Source organism: Drosophila erecta, unplaced genomic scaffold (genome assembly GCF_003286155.1).
Source record: "Drosophila erecta strain 14021-0224.00,06,07 unplaced genomic scaffold, DereRS2 tig00000000-arrow-pilon, whole genome shotgun sequence".
Classification (NCBI taxonomy): domain Eukaryota; kingdom Metazoa; phylum Arthropoda; class Insecta; order Diptera; family Drosophilidae; genus Drosophila; species Drosophila erecta.
The window spans coordinates 20766722-20780429 of NW_020825194.1; the positions used below are offsets into that span (position 1 = coordinate 20766722).

Genomic DNA, 13708 nt, shown 5'->3' on the forward strand with positions numbered 1-13708 from the left:
GCGGACAATAAATCAATGTTATGTACTTATACAGCTGTGCGGCAAGTTTCCCTAGTTCAGATTGTCAAGAGTTTGGTTTGAGTACGTTTTGGAAAACTATCTCTCCACAGATAGGAAATTAATGGTTTAAATTAAGATATGACACATGTCCGGAAAGGGGGAGATCATCCAGATCCACATTGGCCAGGCCGGTGTGCAGATAGCCAACGCCTGTTGGGAGCTCTTCTGCCTGGAGCACGGCATACTGGCCAATGGAAGACTAACCCAGTCGCCCGTGGACGACTCGTTCCTCACGTTCTTTGAGTTCACCAGCCATCAGCCGTGCGTGCAGCCTCGACTTGTCATGATCGACACGGAGCCCACAGTCATAGGTATGTTTGCACCACAGCACTGGAATGTGTGGTATAATTTGGATCTGCCCTTCCAGATGAGATCCGTACCGGCTGCTACCGCAACCTCTTTCATCCGGATACTTTGATCACGGGCAAGGATGACAGTGGCAGTAACTTCGCCAGGGGCTACAACCTGATGGCCAGCGAGCTGTTGGATCGCTCCATGAATGCCATTCGTCGCGTGGCAGATCGCTGCAGAAATCTGAGGGGATTCCTGGTCTTTCGAGCAATCGGCGGAGGTTCTGGTTCCGGCCTGGGCACTCGCATCATGGAGAGACTGGTGGAGGACTTTGGCAAGAAGATGACGGTCGTGGAGTTCCTCGTGTATCCTTCGCCTTCGTAGGTTGAGAAATCCTTAAAAGCTCTGATTGGTATACTTGCATTTTTGTGTGCTTTCCCAGAATCTCGCCGGTTATTGTGGAGCCCTACAACGCACTGCTGGCTGCCCACTTCTCCATGGACTGCGCCGATGTATCGTTTATTGTGGACAACGAAGCCCTATACGACATATGTGCTAATACACTCAATGTCCCTGCTCCCACATATACAAATCTAAATAGGATCATCGCACAGGTGGTGTCCAGCTTTACTGCCTCACAGCGTTTTGGCGGCGGATCGACCGTGAGTTTCCAGGAGCTGCAGACGAACCTGGTGCCATATCCGCGCATCCACTATCCGCTGATCAACTACGCGCCACTGGTGCCCATTTCGCATTCGCAGTTCGTCAACATGTCGACGGCCCAGCTTACGGGTCAGTGTTTCCAGATGAGCAACCAAATGGTCAGGTGCAATCCCTCGCATGGCAAGTACATGGCCAGTGTGCTGCTCTACCGCGGTGACATCGCACCCAATGAGATCAATATGGCGCTGGAGAACATCAAGCGGAGCAGGTCTTTCAGATTTGTCGACTGGTCGCCCACGGGCTTCAAGATCGGCGTGAGCCCCATGCCGCCGTATTATGTTCCTGGCGGCGATCTGGCGCCCACCAATCGCGCCTGCGTGGCCATCTCGAACAACACGAACATCCGGATCGCCTGGTGCCGCCTGGTCAACAAGTTCGACAAGCTCTACCAGCGGCGGGCCTTCGTCTATCACTATGTGGGCGAAGGACTCGAGGAGGGCAACTTCAACGAGGCCTCCGAGAACATCTGCCAGCTGGTGCACGACTATCTGGAGGTGGATGCATCGGCTCCCACCTCGCGACGCGATTCCGATCCGGAGGAAGAGTCGCTCAACTGACTGTGCCCCGTGTGTGCCCCTTTCGGCTACATGAATTTTAATAAATTAGACGTATTCGATATTGTATCTATATTTCTACCATCTATATTTCCCATCAAATACCTATAGTTGATGGATTTTCTAACTGCTAACTGACCTTTCACTTGCAAAAACACTACCAGTTGCAGAAAAACTTATCTGACAGATATGATTAAATAACATGAGAGTATTTTCGGTTCGGTCTGCAGGGGCACCCAACCCTTTTATTTCCTTCTTTTTCGAGGCTTTCGTCAGCTCGAAACCGTTGCCCAAATTAAGTATTTATGGTTGGCTAAAACAAACATTGACCCAGCCTGCAATTTGCGTTGCTTGACCCCAGCGCCAAAAGGGAAGGAAGGGGGCGGATCAGGGGGGCTATGTGGAGCCGATGGGCGTGGCCGGTCGGGCCGATATAGGGTATAATTAAAATGATCGCAGCCCAGGGGCTTAGCACGTACCGAGGCAAAAGTCGCGCTTATCGCGATCGCACCCAGGGCAAGGTCTTCCCGATCCGGCATCTTCGGATGATCTTCATCCCGGGACAGCGGGACTGGTCCCTCCGATTTCAGCTGTGTGTGACGTGACTTACGCACGCTTAGTGCGCGATTATCGATGAAGGGATCTCGGCCAGCACGCAGACCGCTCACTTGGCCATCTTATCAGCGGGATGGCTTTTGGTGTGGTCCTTGCGCAGGATGACCGCTGTTATTAAGGGCACTATCATCATGAGATCCCGGTGCCTTTCCGCCAGTTCCTTTGTGTGTTAACTGTTGCTAATCTTAAATTGAAGTCGAGCCTCTCGCTTTTGTTTCGCAGCGTGAGAACCGCCGCGTGTGGCTTTTAGCCAAAGTTGCTTTTTATATATTTTTCAGGGGGTGTTAATGAGCTTAAGGAAATGCCAGAAGGACCACCTTGGACTGACTGTTAGTGCGAATTAAGCTGTTATTCCGTTCGACATGGGCTAATAAAGCAATTCGCTCTGATTGCAAAAAGACGGTGCTATCTAAGGGGTAGCTATTGAAAAGCAAAGAAATGAATGGCCTGGAAGGACGACCCCTGGGCCACAACATTTGAAATATCTAGTTAACTCTGGGGCTGCCCTGACCTCCTTTATTTATGCGCTAATCCGTGGGAAATGCTCGCCGAGGCACCTGGGGCCGATTTATGCCACAAACGAGCGAACAAAGAAACAACAACCATTGCTTTCCCGCACCCGCAACAAAAGAGACAGCGATTCCAAATCCCAATTAAAGGTCGATTTAGAAATGCTCTACTCCTGTACGATTTAAGAGGACTTTTAACTTCTTGATGGTTTCCCAGGGTATGTGAGAAATACATCTTTTTTTACATATCTTTTATGACTAAACATATTATCTTCCTAGTTCCAGTTCACCATGTATCTTAAGTAGAGATGTGATGTTCCCATTGAAGTGCTCCTAAATGTTTCAGTGCAACAAAACAGATCTCTGCGGTATTATAGCCCACTAAATGAGAGTATTGCGGAGAGGTAAAAATATTAAACAACCGTCGAGTGAATTAATAAAGCGCCTTGCGAGGCGGCCACGCATTAAACGACACACACCACAGAAAACATTGCAACGAATCCAGGCAGACCGAAATCAGAAAAGAGGCAGGAAGAGCTCCGGCTCTATTCCGAGGACCCATGCCACATGTGTACGAACTGGAATAGATGCCACATGACTGACCACTCCGATGCACTGCACACTCCACTTTTGTTGTTACTTTCGTAGCCGAGGGCAAGCATTTTGGAATTGCAATTTTCGACTTCATTTCCAGGCTCTGAACGCCTTGCTGGCTTTGGGTTTATTCCTCCTCCTTCTTCTCGAGTTCGAGGCACAAGGCAACACCTACCAAGGCACCAAAGCACCAAGGCTCCAAAGCACCAAGGCTCCAAATCACCAAGCCACCAAATGATCAAAACAACAAAAAACAAAACAGCCCGCTGCGCCATCGGTGGGCGGTTGAAACTGAGGCAGGAAACATAAGGGAGGCGACTAGACACTTGGAAAAAATCCCACCTAATTCGGGAATATATCTAGGAATCGGACTATCGGAATGGTTGAAGTGTATGTACGACTTTTTTAGAGTTTGCTAAGAAGTACTATGAATTACAGCGTTCGCTTGGTTTGGATTCAAGGTTGTTCCCTATCGGATTGCTATAATCGTATTCAAAAGTGATAGTTTCGCTCAGTGTACGCCACGCAGCAAGTGTTTCGATTTATGTTTTTGCGCCTCGGCCGCCACAGCTAGCTATATGCTACATGCCACATGCTCTGGCCGACTCTCGAGCGCGGCATTTTCATTCAAAATGTTTAACCAGCCCGCCGCAAGACCACTTGTTGCTCTTTTATTCATTCAATTTGTCAGTTTTGCACTAGCACAAAACGAAACCCAGTCGAAACCCACTTCTGGGGGAGGAGGATCTGGGGATCGGAGTCAAAAGGTTATCGCCACACTTGCTGCATTTATGCGGCCTCATCATGTGGCATGATCATCACGACGATGATAATGACGCCGATCTCTCCTGCGCTCCATGTTTACATGGCAAAATTATTAGTGGTAATATTTGTGAAATATTTGTTTTCTAATCTGTAAACACCAATCATATTAGCAATTTGAATATGACAGCGCCAGCTCCAAACAGTAACAGGCCTTGTAGTTGCTTTTATTTGTGCGCTGCAGAGAGGGTACATCGGTTTTGGGGAGGCCTTGGGCACACACCACACATACATTTATGGGAAAGGAACTACTATAGAGGAAGTAGTAGCAGCAATCAATGGAAACAAAAGAAGCACATTCAAAGCAAATCATAGAAGGAGTCTCGACTAAATCATACCTCTTTCCTTTTAGCAGTAACATGTGTTTCAGCCAGTAGATGCAGTCTAAAGAGCATTCAACGAGCCGGCTAGGCAAACTTCTTGCCGTTTTTATAGGGAGTCTTTGTGGTCAACGGTCAGTGGCTTTCGGCTAGTATTTCGGTTATTATGTTGCTTTTGCCCGGTTGGCATCGCTGGGTGGGTGGGTAGGTGGGGCGTGAGTTATTATCTATTCAATTGTTGCACTTTGCTGCTTCCTATTGCCTCGAGACACGGCAATGGATGCCGAACGCCAGCCCCGCCCCATCCCCCAATGCTCCACCCTTTTGGAAATTTGCTGGCTATGCAGTTATGAGGCGACTGCCATGAAATTTATGATAAATGCCAAGATCTCTGCAGCTTTGAATCCGACTCGGCTCGTTAGCCGTCTCCCAAGCATCGTTTACAACACTTTAAGAGGATTTTACTGCCGACCCAGTCGTTGGCAGCCATTAGCAAGCCAATTGACATACTCCTTGACAGACAGACTCTGAGGAGAGCTCTAAGTGCATGGAATTTATCATTGGCGATGGATCGTCGTCAGTGGCGGTGGCGGTGGCGGTGGTGGAGGTGGAGGCGTTTGCCAAAAATGGCACAAATAACGACATAATTTGGCCACAGATCTGGCCAACATCGAGGATCAGCAGCACAGCACAGGCCACATGTGAAGCCAAATGGCAGGCAACTTGCAACATGCAACTTGAGGCTCGCAACTCTGCCAGCGACAATCGACATATGCAAATTGACTGTGAAACGCAGACGACGCACGCCGGATAACAGCCAAAAATGGTGTGCAAATCGTTAGGCCACTTTGTAAGTGCACTGCGCGAAATTTGTGTTCGATTTATCAGGACTCTTTATCAAACATATGCTTAATTGGTGGACAAAGCTATTGAATTCATTCGTTCAACAAACTCATTTTTTATTTAACTTTTTCCATTTAAAATGTTTTTTTTTCAAAATCATTATTCACGCAGTTAGGTCATAACAATGGAATATTGTAACTTTAAATCCATTTCTTAAAGCTCATTATTTTTCTTACATTATCATAGGAATGGAAAATGGTAAATTAAAATTTATTTTCTAAACCTCATTATTTTTAAACATAAATGATATGTTAAAGCTCATTATTTTTCTCACATTATCATAAGAATGGAAAATGGTAAATTAAAGTTTATTTCTTAAAGCTCATTATTTTTAGATATGTAAATGATATGTTTCTCCCAGTGTTCCGGTCGTGCATCGCATAGCTCGCACATAAATAATTCAATTAGTTAAAGTAGAAATTAGCGGGCAACAAACAGTTTGTGAAAAGATTTGCCAATCTGACAGTCTTTGATCTCTCGGGGGCCAATTGAGCCGGCAGATGACATCATCTAACTAAGCCATGACTAAAAAACGGCCAGATCAAATGGATTTTTATGCCGCTCGGCTAAATGGCCAAATGCTTCGCTGTCTATCGGCGGCTAGCATGCGAAAAGCATAGGCAATGTTTGAACTTGAAATTCCATATTAAGTGCATTTTGAAATAGAACCGAATGACTGAAACTGAGTCGCAGTCCATTGTGGCATTTATTGGCGTTTTTTTTTAGCTTTTGTGCTGGCATGGTAATTACTCTGGCTAAAAAGTCTAGGCAGCCTTTTGGCCCGCTGCAGCCTTGCAATTTGAGCAACAAAAAAGTCAAATTCTGCACTAAACGCAATTAATCAAGTGCCTTGGGTCGTGCCTGGCCAAATGTTTTCCACTCCTAATGATGCCGTGGTCATATACTCTATACTCTGTACTCTGTGCTGCACCCCTCCCTTTATCGCCAGAAATTGCTCAAATATGGCCTGGGTCAAAGGTCAAGCCGACTGCAAACTGTGCTTAATGTCTCACTTATGGCCAAAAGCCTCATGACCAAGCCTCTCCTCGTTGCGTGAGAATGTTTTGGGGCCAGAATGCCAGCAGGCCAGAAAACCGCGAAGCGTTTGTCAAGCTCCAATTTTCCGCGATTCGCAGTCACGTGTCTCGAAGCCAATATCTTGATGGATCGGCCCGGCCAGCTGGGTATCTCGATTGGGGAGTTGGGCATTATATGGCCTGATAATTTGGCTTAAATGCGTGGCCAACTCCACTCAGCGGCCGTCGGTAATCACGGGCTAAATTAAAGTTATTGTGCATTGCATGGCGACTTTGGGATACCCGCTCTTAGGCTTTTAAAGTATTTTAAAACATACATAGTTCAAAAATTACGTTTTATATTTGTTTTATAGTTATTATTATTACTCAAAATACAAATTTCATTTAAAAGTTTTCATTTATGATTTTTCTAAATCTAAACATTTGCCTGCTTGCACGAATTACCATTGATCCGAAAAATGTAGTAGTCGTAAAAAGAAATATTTGCATTTGTTTAGCATTCTTAGCGGTAATAAATCATGCGTTGATATGAACCAATCTATGGATAAGCAGCAGATATATATATGTATGTATCTATGTATAACCAATCCGATATACCCCACGAAATGTATTCGTACCTTGTGTAATAACTGTCTTTGGAAGTCGCTCCTAATCCTAATCATTTTTGAACGCCTCACGAGGCGTCATAAATGCGCTCATGCCGAAGATAAAGACTGAGGGGCAGGAAGATAGTGGCTGGTAATTTTGCATTTTTAAAAAAACATTGCCAAAGTGTTACAATTTCCATTAGTTACAGTTATTTGGCCGAAACGGAGAGTGAGGCAACCGGGCTCAACCAGGCACAATTATCAACTTTTTGCGTTGATTACGATGATGGATTATAACACTTTGCCAGTGGTTCGACCACTGGCGGCTAGTAAAACTGGACCGGCCGACAGCGAAATTGAATGGGCGCCACAAATGGCAGCACTTGGGGGCAGGGCAGCTCCCAATTGCCATTTCTCGTATGTACGAGTGCATGTGGCACATACGTGTACATTCGAGGGGTATATACTCGTGCATATAAGTGCGTCTGGCATCCTGCACTTGGGGGCACAGAAATTAATTTAACAGCTTGACAGGATTACGCGGGAACAGGGTCAGCAAAGCAGAAAAACCCGCTGACAGGCAGCACGAAAACTGATTGGTCACAAGTCAAAACCGGGAGACAGCCCAAGATCTTATGAACCCCGGAGGCCATGGCGAATGTGGCCAGCGGCTGTAAACCGTGGCCAATTAGCGGACCATTTAACACGTGGCCAAAATGGAAAAGAAACCAGGGGACTGACCCGCAGAGACCGGGGCACAGACACAGGTGCATGCCACTCCATCTGGCTGTCTCCGGGTGTGCTAATTGAGCCGCGATCTATGACAAACATAAATGTATTCGGGGAGGTTCCGAAACAGGCGACTGGAAGATGAGCTGAATGCGGGATCCGCACCAGGGAATACTCTTGAAAGAATTCCATTGCGAAAGTTCAGCGTTTATGTAAACAATAGCTACCATTTGTTATTATTTGTGAGTGATGCCTCTCATAGAAGCATCTTCTTGTTTATAATCTAAGAAAGAATAAACAGGTTTATTGTTTTTCTGATAATTGGATTAACAGCTGTCGGGTTCCGGCTATTAAATATAATGAAATAATCTAGTGCCTAAATAAATATGAGGAGATTAAGTGGTGTCTGCGTAGTTCTGAATTTATTTGTTTTAGAAAAAATCAAGAAAGAAACACATGGTCCAGTAAATTATAATTGCTGATGTTTAGGGAGCCAATAAATAAGTTGCTTTAAGCAGTTTGGTATCTTAAGCAAAACTACTCTTAGCTTATCTAAAATAGGTAAATATTTGTAATGTAAATGTAACCCTACGAAAGGGTATATCAACTCAGAAGTCGGCTTAACGATCATTGACTAGACCATTTGCTACATAAAGTGGCATATGCAAATATGCCGACGATTAGGACTCCGCAGTCCGACTGGTTACTGGATTGGACTGACTTTTGACTGCTGGCTACTGGCTACTGGCTCCTGGCCACTGGCATCTCCGCCGACTGCCGCCGGCCGATTAATCAATGATAAATCCGAAATAGATAAATGACCAGGCACATGGCAAATGTTGTGTGGTCCCCCATTGCAGAGCTGATCACCTGCTGTTGCTTCAGTTGCCTCAGTTGCTTCTGTTGGCTGCAATCTGTTGGCCAAGCCCATTGGGCCGACCGCTGCTTCCCTGCTCCTTGGATTTCAATAGCGGGCGCAAGATAAATGCTCCACTGATGATGCTGACAGAGAGCCAGCGTTCAGGAATGGGAATAGTCTGGATTCCAGGTCCAGCTCCCCCTGCATCATCGCCTTGGCCATCATCATCTGCATCGGCTCTTTATGGGCATTGTCAATGTCCCGGGACGCATTTGCATCGTACGGTTAATTGTGACCGCTATTTGTTGACCAATTGTGGGTGGCAGCCGCACCACAGATGTACTGCACCACCAGCACCACCGAGCCACCGAATTCGGCATGTCTTGGCATTCTGCATATCCCAAAATAAAAAACTCAGGTATCCATTCTTGCTTGCTTCTTTCTCTACTTGAGGGTATCGTCATTTTCCTCAAATCTGTAATTATTTGGAATATATATTTTGCGCTGCATCACCTCACAGATATTGTTTGTTTTTTTAAACGGCTGAGCTAGTTTGTTTGTCTAATCGGCACGTTCGGAAACGAAACCCTTGCGTTTTCAGTTTCTCTACAGGCATCATTTTCCTCTACATCACATTTATTTTAGATATATATATTATATATATTATATAGAAGTATAATATAGGCAGTGGCAAGCAATGAAATCGAGTCTGTCAGACATGAAATGGTTAAAAGAAAGCGTATTTCACATAGCAGGTATAGCAGGATATACAGGTATTTCCGCATATAAAAGGGTATGCCATATTCTACCCGCCATCCTAATGCTCCTCCTGCGGCATTTGCGAGTGGGGCACTCTGATCCAGGTTCGCACAGGTGGCACTTGGAGTGGTGACACCGCTGTATTCGTGGACGTGTCCTCCTGCGAGCTTTGCCCTCGTTAGCTCAGCACGCTGCAGTTGCAGCTAGCCGGATATCTATATATAGCCAACTGGTGTGATTTTGATTCATGGCGCGATTATATGTGCGCACGCAGTTTATCTTCTTTTCTTATTTCTCTACGGTTTTTCCTTATTTCTTCCTCTGACCAGCAGCACAGTAGCATTGGCCCAGCATGAAGGCCTGAAATCCGAACACTTTCTGGAGGAGCTCCAAGCGGCGCGCTGTTCCTGGATCCTCCGATCCTCCGATCCCCCGATCCCTCGCTCCGCCGTTGCCCCTTGCTTGTGGCACTTAACATTTTATTGTTAATAAAATATATTACAAGGCGCAATACAAAAGGCCAACCGGGCTGCGAGCCGAGCTCTCTGTCTGCTTTCAGGCCCAAATGCGTTAACGAAATCATCCACCACATGCTCGGCCCCTTTCCAGATCTTCTCCAGGTGGAGGCCCCTCGAACCTCCGCCCCTGGGAATGTCGCGTGAGTTCGTGTCGTACATTTAACGCGTGACTCCTTTTGAAAATTGTTCATAAATTTTGCGTTTAACAGTAGCAGAAAGGCAACGGCAATGCCAGCAAAAAAAAAAAAGAAAAGACCCACTAAAGTCAGTCGAATACAAGATCGTTGAAGGCTGTGGCCGAGGAATTGGGTAACTGAAATTATCGCAAATCGGAAACTGAGTCTGCAGGCTAACATTGATGCCCTTTAAGGTATAGATAGACTAAATTATTAGCATAATATAGTTCGTAAAACAACCTTTTTTCAACTATGAAGATTTCTGTAATTAAAATGTCTAACATAGTGTTCTTTCTGTTTTATGAGAACTCCCAGCAACCATTAAATTGTAGAGTACTCTGCATATGCGACAAAGGGCATTCCATGTCCGCCATTTGGTGGCAAGTCAGCGAAAATGATTTCACAAATCCGACAGATGCCACGAACCCGGACCATGGCGACAAAAAAAAAGAAAGAAAAAACTCTCTCGCCGAGAAAATGAATTACTGAATCAGAAAACTTATCGATTCGCTGCCTTTCGCTCATTATAATGCATATACAATATGTAGACTCAGAAATTTATGCGACCAGTCGAGTATTTCTAATTAATAACACACAAAATGTAATCAGCAATGTTAATTAGGCACATCCGCTGCTCGATTCATTCAGCGTTGTCACCTCCACTCCACGCTCGTTTCATTCATAAAAATCCGACAGAGACTCTGTCACAGTTTTCGATTCGGATTCGGATTCGACTGATGCCCACATGTCCCAATGTTTTTGGCTGGATTTGCATAGTTCGTAAGCAAAGTCAAGTGATCGCGGCTGCTGTAGTAAAACAGGCAGTACCAAATCGTTAAAGATTCAAAGCTTTTAGCCCGAGAATTGCCAAACCGGTTTGCCGGTTATGAAACTTTTTCAGTTTCAGCGGCTGTGTGTTTTTGCGGGGTTTTTGTTTTTCGAGTTTTGGTGAAGTTTTATGAATGAAATAGCGTAAAATTTGCATTTGAAACACGTGAAGTACTACTCAAGATTACTCATACGCCCCGTGAACTTTGGCAAAGAAATAGCGATTCAGTGTTCCTGGGGAAACGGCTGATTCCACTGTGAATCAACATTTCACTGACAGGTGCGCCAAACTGATTCATCTGCTTGGCTATTCAAATAAGCAATTTGAATTATTATTAATTTATTGTTTCCGGTGCTATTCAGTTTCGAGTGTTGTTGCCAAGCTCAGAGCGATAAATAATGTATCTATAGAAGTGCAAACACATCTAATGCTTCAAGCACTTGTCAAACCTTGCCCCCTCCATGTGTTTGTCCCATTCCATTGAAGTATCCCCACAATATGGCGCCAATTATGTCGGTGGCGAAATGATACCTCAGCTCGCCTGTTCACCCTGATATCTGCCTTCGGTCCGCCTTTCCAAACAAAAAGCCCCAAGACGAGGTCAAACCCAAGCTGTGCAATCGACCAACTGACTGACTGACTGAATGACGGCCACGATCTGGACGATCGACGTTAGACAGGCAATTTGTAGACTTTTAAAATAGTTTCAAATGGAACCCAGACAACCAGCCAGCCCGCCAACTCCACCAGACAACCTGTGCGCTGTCCGATCGCCAGAAACGATTGACCACAGCAAACACAACAATAAGGATTCGATGCACTGGCAAGCCGAGGGTTCTAATACTCTTACATGTTATGAACTTGTTGAAGAATCAGGTTTAGATATTTTATAATCGATAACTGAATCATTAGTTTCGAACCATAAGGCAGAACGTAGTAGTAACGTACTACTTTACTTTTTTATTCTGTATGCGAGAACTACTTCTCAATTATAAGATAATGTATCCTTAAGATTAATGTATCCCGTTTTACACAAGCAAGACGCCAAAGTTGTTTAGGCCAACATTCAGTGTTGATTACTAGCCAACTAACTCGGAGTAAGTTTTGATTACATTTTTAGAAATCAGAAAGATTGCAAAATGGCCAAATGAAATAGGAAAATTCCTTTACAACATAAATGAAATGAGAGTATAGTACAATGTCTACCTTTTTCAATAAATTTCCATTTATTTTGTATTGAAACAAGGCAAAGATGCCACCGAAGTCGATCACATGCCTGATACCACATCTCGTATCCCCCCTGAAAGAGCAAAAGGCGCATGCAAATTAATAGCCAACTGTGGCCGAAAAATTAATTGATCACTCGAGACAGGTAACATTGCTGAGATTGCAGACCAGCCCAGACTTATAGTCTTATAGACCCGACAATCGATCGATCGACGGCCGGCTGATCGCCGCGAATTAAGTTGGTGCTGGTGGTAAGTGCCCGCATACTCGGGCTGATCGCAGACTTCCTGAGGTAGCTGGCTCGATTAGGCTGGTGAAATGTAGCATGTTTTCCATGGTTCCATGGACAAATTTCAATTAACATATTCACGCAATAATTGCAGGGGTCTCCAAGCGGCCCACGTCTCTTGTGGCCGGCCAGTGAATAGAAAAAGCCACCTACGCCCGAATCCCCAAACCCCAAACCCCGAGCCCCAATCCCGAGTCCCGAATCCCCAGCAGACACGTGTCAAACTTCCGATCATTAGGAGAAGGCGGGCGCTCATCGCACCACGCCCACTCGCACCGCTGGAGGGGCCTAATTAATAAACAGACAAAACAATTTTACTTTTATGGCCCTCGAAGATGGAAAACACTCGAATTGATAAATTATCGAAATGCAGTTTAGCGTGTGCCTTGGACAAAAAGATATTGAGATTAATCACTGGACCAGGCCGCTCGTCATCATTCGATCGGATGCGTTGGCGGTGCTACGCGGTAATGCCGCCTAATTAATGATTGCCACGCTCGGGAAGAGTAAAGGAAAATCGATGTCGTTGTATAATCCAGTAGGTCACTGGAAAATAGAAACAATAAAAACAAAGGCGGCCCATGATGAAATATTTGACAATTCGAGACGGTGGTGTTGCACGCTAAATCAGAAGCGCTTATCATGTCTCCAAATGCCAACAGCTAAACGCTCCTAAAAGTTGTAAGACAGCAAAGTACATCAATTCTTGGGTTTGGTAAAATATCACTACTTTTGCCTTTACTTTAACTGGTAGCTATGTAATATAATTGCAAATAAATATAGCTAAAAATTGATGAGCAGTTTAAGTAGCAATTCAACAGACTCGACCGAAGTTCCCAATTAACTAAGACTCAATAAAAATATGCCCACGTGTGCATCACAACGGGTTAATCGGTGAATAAATATCCCAGGCAGTATCAATTCAGACTTCTGTTGGCTTCCACACCCACACCCAGTCGTGGCAATTGCCGTTGATCTCTGGCTTAGAGCGGCTCATAATCAAGACACAAGTTTTAATTTAAATTTGCCCCAATGCCCATTTATCTCACAAGTATCAGGCCCACAGTGTTGCAAGATCTTTGGCATCGCATCGCTGTGCTGCACACAGATCTAAGTCGGCCAACTTCAGGCCGCCGGCGCAGCGGGCGCAGCTCATTGCGAATACCCCACCGAATAAAGCGGACACTCCACAAATCTCCCGCAATTACAATACTTTACAAACATATTTTTCGTCTCCCCAATGCGGCGGGTCTTGTATTATCGCCTAATTGCATCGTCGACGCTCGTGGCATTTAGCGCGTCAACAA

The 13708-nt window shown here is 45.2% G+C and overlaps 1 protein-coding gene across 1 annotated transcript; it reads left to right on the forward strand.

Annotated features, from left to right (window-relative positions):
* Positions 1-45: 45 nt before the first annotated feature.
* LOC6552002 (tubulin alpha chain) lies at positions 46-1694 on the forward strand. Its single transcript, XM_001979665.3, has 3 exons — positions 46-371; positions 428-731; positions 794-1694. Exons 1-3 carry the CDS (start codon positions 146-148, stop codon positions 1629-1631), a joined length of 1368 nt encoding a protein of 455 aa, XP_001979701.1. The 5' UTR covers positions 46-145; the 3' UTR covers positions 1632-1694.
* Positions 1695-13708: the final 12014 nt, after the last annotated feature.

Coding starts and splice junctions, on each gene's coding strand:
- LOC6552002 (XM_001979665.3), top strand. CDS start 146: ATGTCCGGAAAGGGGGAGATCATCCAGATCCACATTGGCCAGGCCGGT. Junction 372..427: donor CACGGAGCCCACAGTCATAG/GTATGTTTGCAC, acceptor CTGCCCTTCCAG/ATGAGATCCGTACCGGCTGC. Junction 732..793: donor CTCGTGTATCCTTCGCCTTC/GTAGGTTGAGAA, acceptor GTGCTTTCCCAG/AATCTCGCCGGTTATTGTGG.